Raw genomic sequence first — 7,339 nt, 5'->3', positions numbered from 1 at the left:
TAGGTTTAGATGACGATTTGGAATTGAAAACCTTAGCTTCGACCCGATCACCCTTGGACTCCTTCAGAACCGAATCGAAAAAACCGGGACTCTTGTTCAGCTTCCACATCCTCCATATCGAGGGAATGTGTTTTACTAAGGATTTTTGATAAAAGCATAGAATGAACCCACATTTCCAAGGCTTGATGAAGGCTTCGCCACAAGCAGAACTTCACTAAACAAACAGACGACTTTTTTGATATTATCACCATAGGCGTATTTAGCCGGTAGGCCTCTAATCTCGAGCCACACGTCTCATGAAACCATTCGCCATAGCAACGAAAGACGATACCTTTACAAAGCTATCATCACTATTCGAAGGAGCAATTGCAAGATCAAGTCTCTCCTGGTTCGAACACACCATAACACAATCAAACTGACCTATCTAACTAGCGTATGATATTAACACCTTCCGGCTAGCCAAAAAAAACTTTAAATACGATCCTCTGTAATCGGCAGCTTGTGATCCACAACAACGAAACTAAACTTCAACCCAGAGACTACGAAATCATTGGGATAAAGACTATAGCCTATCTTATGTAGCCCAACCACATGGGTCTTACTCCGTGAATAACCCGCTGCTTTACGTGTGGGCCATCCCACATATATGGGCCGGCCAAACACACATGAGCCATTGATCCTATCTAACCGTTGAGGTGTACGGACAGATAAATTTGGGTTTTTGAACTATAAGTTGTCTTCCACTAGATAAATTTAGGAAGATAAATGGTATCAATAAAGCATACTCTGTAGTACATAAAGTTTGAGCACAACCTAATGATTCTGATCACATAAACAAAGTTGAAAGCAACAAACACACAATGGTGGATCTAGAAGAGAATTAGGGTATACATATCCAGATTACATTTTTTGACAATAGTCTCAGAAAGCTCTAAAAAATGATGTCGAACATAAAAACAAAAACAAGAGAAATTTTAAGCTGGGAATAACAGCATTATTAAGTTAAGTTTACTCTTTAGCAGGAGCTTTCTTTGCAGCCTCAGCAGCAGCCTTCTCAGCTTCGATATCTGCAACAATTGTATCAATCTCAGCCTCTTCAAGTTGTCGCAGTCCCTCCTTTGTCATTACAGCTACTTCAATGTTCTTCCCTCCACTCTCAACAACCTACAAATAATTTTTGAAACAAAATATGATCAATCATTTATGAACTGAAAAAAACCCAGAGAAAATTGAAAAAAATGTACTAACTTCAAGCAGAGCACGAATGGCGAGCTTGATAGTTTCTTGCCCAGAAGTTTCTTTGTAATTCTTCTCCAAAAATTCCCTCATGGAATTTGAATTTCTACCAGTAGCATTAGCCTTCCATGCAGAAAATGTACCCGAAGGATCTGTCTGATATAGTGATGGAACACTAGTATAAGGATCAAATCCTACGATTAAAGTTGAAAGACCAAATGGCCTAACACCTCCACTTTGTGTGTATTTCTGTTGAAGACCTGCAATGTAACGTGTGATATACTCTACAGTCACTGGATCCTCAACGGTTAGCTTATGGCTCTGGCATTCAATTCGTGCTTTGTTTATAAGAACACGGGCGTCTGCTTTAAGTCCAGCACAGGCCAATGCAATGTGATCATCTAGGTTTACAATCTTCCTAACTGATCTGTAAGTAGACATGACAATAGATAGATACATAGGATAGCAATCTAAATTAGGATGTTATGGGAAAAAATTACACTAATAATTAAGTTATAAAATTAAGCAAGGTTATAAATGCTGTCCAACAGTACATATAGCTGTAATTTATGCAAAGACATTTGAGGTCCTTATCAGAGTGCGTTCAGTATGCAGTAAAACAGCAAGCTTGAAAAAACACTTTCGCATATGACGGATACTTATTCAACACAAGCTCTCGTCACACACATTCTACCGCAAAAGGTATATCACCATCGGGTATAAAATTTATGTCATCTTTAATTTGTGTTTTGTGAATTTGAAAGCATAAAAGTGATGGCTGATGATTCCAGATTGCAAGTTAGAACTTAAATGGCACAACTTCTACTACAATACATGTCACCGATACTACTACATCAAATTTCAGGAGACTACAGTAATAAACTAGTTTCGTTACTCAACACTCTACGATCCACCCGCCTTTACCACCAACTACTTTTGTTCAACTCAAATTTAACACAATATGTTAATTGTTATATTGTTATACTATAATTTCACTGAGAGGTATAGTAACTGCCCCATGCTTATGTAAGCTGTTACTATCAAACTACTGGAATGAAATTACAGTAGGTCAGTAGCTATCATGCCGTGAAATTCACATCAAAATCAGCAACTATTTTTCTAAACCAACAAATTTCAGCTAACATTTGTAACCCATAGTTAAAATGATACTAAACCCGTCCAATTAGACCAAATGATACAGAATCAATTCACTAATAAGAATTTATGAAAGCATAGAAGTGTATGTCACCTTTAAGTTGTGTTTTTTTGTGAAATTTAAATCATAAACGTGACGGTCGATGATTCCAAATCACAGGTAAGAACTTACAGGCCACGACGACTATCACAATACATGTCAACGGTTCCGCAAAATCCAGTTTCTGGACCAACTATCTGTTCAACTCAATTCTCACTCAATAACTTAATTGTTAATACTATATATTTCACTGACAGGTGTAACAACAGCTTCATGCTTATGTGATCTATTACTATCTAACTACTGGATTACGATTACAGTAGCAATATGTCATAAAATTTAACATCAAAATCACCAACAAATTTCAGCTAACATTTGTAACTCATAGTAAAACGACACTAAATCCGTACAATTAAATCAAATAATACAAAATCCATTCACTAATAACAAATCGTGACTAAAAAAAATCCTCATTTCGCATATAGCATATACAATTAGGTTTTTAGGTCTAATCACACTTAAATTAATTTCCACAGCTAAAATCAAGCGAGCGTATACCTAGAGTCCTGAAGTTTGACGGTTGACTTTTTCTCGACGCCGAGAACGACGATATCAGTGCCACGAACACCAACGGCAGCGTTACCTTTACGCACGGCTTCAAGTGCGTATTCAACTTGAAATAGATGGCCATCAGGAGAGAATACAGTTATAGCTCTATCGTATCTCGCCATTAATGAAATTTCTAGGGTTTTAAAGTTTAATTTCAAGTTTTGATTTTGTAATTTGCAAATGAAGGGGCGTTTATTGTGTTTGGGGGTATAGTGAAGGAGAGATCCTTTCTGTCTTGAGTTGCAAGACAACTTCGCCAAGCGAAATAAAAAAAGGTTTAAATTGATCCCTAGAATTTAGTCTATTTGCACAATCACTCCCTGTATATGGAATAACTTAGAATAATGCAAAAGTTGTAGGAAACTATGAAATTTGATGTAAAAAATTCAGTCCCTACTTATAGCCAACGTACATGCTATTAACAACACTGTTTATGTTTACTGATAATGCCAACGTTAGATTACCTGTCTGTAATATTCTCAATATGCCTGATTGATGTTTAGCTTCTATTTTTAGGCCAAATGAGGTTTTTTTTTCAGCTTCCAATTTTATACATTCTGTAAATTTATAGTCAAACGAATCTAAAGTAAACGTAACACTAAAGGGTCATTGACCTGGCAGTATCAAAGTGCCCCTCTAACTCTGAGCTTATGGGGTGCACAACACGTATATATTCGTGGTAAAATTCGTGTTAGTAATGTGAGTTGGCTTTCTAAATACATGTAACACTTAATAAAAGGTCACTCAACACAAAATGCACATACATTTTCATGTTTATGTCAAATATATGCACAATCCATAAGCCTTCTAAGCTGTTTTTGGCATTGTTGATTTGTCTTCTACTTATGGTTAAGTGAGAAATATGTCCTAATACATTTAGTCAATGACAAATGATGGAAACCATAACTTGTTTTGTTAGATATGCATCTATGCCCAATTCAAACATTTGGCTTCATCTTATGAGTGATGACATGGCATGTGATGTCAATGGAACAATAGGAATTTGTGACCCTGATTTCGGTTTTTGCTCTTCGAATTGTTTTAATTGCTTCATAGCCATTCGTAAGTATCAAGTCGTAAGGAGGATATTATGAGGTTCCTTAAAGCTCTCTACATGGTTCATAATGTTGTTAAATAGAGTTTCGAATTCGGATTTCTGAGAGTCGTGTAATCACTTTCAGATCAAAGTATTTCGATGGTACTGTGACAACCCGGAAATTTCCGATCAAATTTAAACTTAATCTCTAAATGGTTTCGACACGATAAGCAAAGTCTGTAATGTTGAGTCTCGAAAACTTTGGAACAGTTTACATGAATGCATTTGCCTTTTGACCATTTCCGACGATTCACGAACAATTGTTTGTAAATAAATATATATGTATATATGTAAGGTATATTGAATGTATATTTACATGGTTTCGAATTTATTTAGTAAACGATAATAGTACTCGTTTGTCAGTCAATCGATATTAAGTAAGTTAAATTCAAACTTATATAATTTTAAAATAAACGGTGATCCGAAAATGAGTTATATGAATCATAGGCCTATTAAAATTATATTTAGGAGCTAATTGTTAAATTTGAACACTTTTTATATTTTACCCAGAATTGAGAGGGACAGTTGATGTAATTTTGATTTAACAAATTAAGGATCGAATTTTATACCATAATAACCAAAATAAATAATTATAGTTAATTTAAAAATATGAGATTTTTCTGAAGACTTTTATTCGCCACTGAGTAACGACGGAGTACGAAATTCAGTCCGCGAATGGTGACGGCTAACAATATCACACGTTTATATATTTATATTATATTATATTTATTATTATATTATTATTAAATTACTGGGTGACTGTTTTTGTTCTCACAATTGATTGAGTACGGAGTAATATAAATTTATAGGTAATATATTCATCCACCTCACCCACTTGTTTCATAGTAATTATGTCCGTGAATTCATGAATTCAACATTTAAAATACTGTGTTTGTCCTTGTGTATCCCCACTCAAGAATTTATGTATAATATATAGATACTTATGGAATCACGCAAAAACTCATTTCACCATCACCCTTCTACCTTGTTTTCTTTTTCTTTTTCCTGAACCATCAAACTCAAGTTGTTGCTGCTACGGCTTGAATGAACTCACTTAAAGACTGTTTCAATTCATGTTCGATTATCAACCAAATCAAGACGCATTTGAACTACTATTCTTGTTCGTGGTTGCTATTAACCGAGACCACCATGCTCCATCACCACCATACTACCACCATGGACATGTCACCTCCGAACCTCCATCAAACCCGCCACCACCTTACAACCTTCCACCCGCCACTTACACCACCTCCTTCCTTTTCGTGACAACCACCACTAACCACTATAATCTACCTTCACCCTCGTTAACTCCTTACTCTCTCTCTTGAACTTAATCATGAAACAAACCACCAACTTGCATAACCGTAACACCACACGATACTACCACTTAAAATGTTACTATCCAGTTTATGTTTGTTTTCTATTTTAATCGACAAAACAACTGCACCTGCAAATGTTTCCTGTTTCTCTTCTGGATCGAAGCTGTACATAACCATCAACCCACCTGTAAACTAATTACTTTTATATTTCTTTTCTTTCTTCTTCAACAAACAAATCGAACCAGGCTATCTCCGTTTTAAAACCGACCCTACTGTTACATAATATCCGTTTGGCTATTGCCGCTAATTGCTGCTACTATCTTGCTGTACCTGTTTCTTTTTCTGCTATAACAACGATCTAATGATGATATTAAATAAGAATGATGAAGTAACAGCGAGAATAATAATGGAAGACAATGAAGAAAATAATGATGATAATGCGTTTGTTGTCTCCTAATTTCTTGACTACAAGAGCCCACCACAAAAAGGGACACTAATTGAATCTGTGTAATTACCAACATTTCCTCGAAATGGGTCTTGTATTGGGATTTTGTTAAATCGTTATAATAATTGGGCTTGGTATTTAAAAAGCTCGGCTATAATATCATACGCGAGTAACTGTTGAACCGATTTAAACTTGGGCCAGGTTATAGAGTTAGATGACGAGAAGATGATGATTAAGTCGTGATTTTATGTGGAGAAAATAATAAAGAGAGTGATGATGATGATATCATACGAGAAAGACGATGAGGATGATGTTTGGTTATATAGATGATGATGTTAATGGGATGACGGATGATGATTAGAAACCGGTGATATAATTGATAATTATGAAATAGATGATAAAAATGTCTAATGACGATAACAATGGTGATGGAAATGTTAAATGGATTTTGTTTTTAGAAGAAGATGAAGAAAACATAAAATTTCGGGTTAAATAATTTGAGTCTGAGATATAAAACAGAAAGGGTCGGACAGAGGAATGGTTTGTGGTGTTTATGTGTTAGCGAGAGGTCTTGAGTTCGAGCCCCGCTTGAGGCGTTTTTTTTTAGAAAAGCTTGGAAGGTAGTCTCATTTTCATTAGTATTATTATTTTTATTATCATTTTTATTATTATTATTCTGATTATTATTATTATTCTGATTATTATTATTATTAATGTTATTATTATTAGAATTATAATAATTATTATTATCATTATTATTATTATCATTATTAATATTATCATTATTATTATAGATACAAATATGAATACTAATATTATTATTACTAATAGTTGTATTATTATTATTATTATTATTATTATTATTATTATTATTATTATTATTATTATTATTATTATTATTAGGATTATTATGATTATTATTATTATAAAAATAATACAAGTTATTATTATTTTCGTTAATATTAGTATTAGCATCATTTTTGTAATTACTAGTATTATTATTATTATTATTCAAATAAGAATCATTTTTAACAATATCACTATTACTAGTAGTATTATGATAAAATTTTATTGTAAGGATTATAATTATATGTATATTAATTATGAATACAAATATGAAAATGAGTAAAACTATAATTAAGTCATAATCTAAATAAGATATTATTACTATTATTATTATTATTATTATTAGAAGCATTATTATTAGTAATATCATTATTAACATCATTATTAGTAAAAGTATTATTATTATAATATTATTATTATTATTATTATTATTATTATTATTATTATTATTATTATTACTATCATTATTATTATCATTTTTATTATTATTAGTATTAAGATTAACTTTTGTATTGAAAATTTCATACATAACAAGATTACCTTTATAATTAGAAACTATCATTATTAATATTATTAGGTATTATCTACATCAT

General features: G+C 32.7%; 1 protein-coding gene across 1 annotated transcript; it reads right to left on the bottom strand.

The window, feature by feature from the left end:
- Nucleotides 1-807: 807 nt before the first annotated feature.
- On the bottom strand, nt 808-3,260 carry LOC139857709 (proteasome subunit alpha type-7). The gene is made up of 3 exons (XM_071846534.1): nt 2,990-3,260; nt 1,249-1,663; nt 808-1,164 (listed from the first exon to the last, which is right to left on the bottom strand). Exons 1-3 carry the CDS (start codon nt 3,160-3,162, stop codon nt 1,009-1,011), a joined length of 744 nt encoding a protein of 247 aa, XP_071702635.1. The 5' UTR covers nt 3,163-3,260; the 3' UTR covers nt 808-1,008.
- Between the last annotated feature and the right edge of the window lie 4,079 nt (nt 3,261-7,339).

The sequence above is a fragment of the Rutidosis leptorrhynchoides genome, chromosome 7 (assembly GCF_046630445.1).
Source record: "Rutidosis leptorrhynchoides isolate AG116_Rl617_1_P2 chromosome 7, CSIRO_AGI_Rlap_v1, whole genome shotgun sequence".
Lineage (NCBI taxonomy): Eukaryota > Viridiplantae > Streptophyta > Magnoliopsida > Asterales > Asteraceae > Rutidosis > Rutidosis leptorrhynchoides.
Note: the sequence above shows the minus strand (reverse complement) of the source record. Positions and strands in the feature narration are given on the sequence as shown.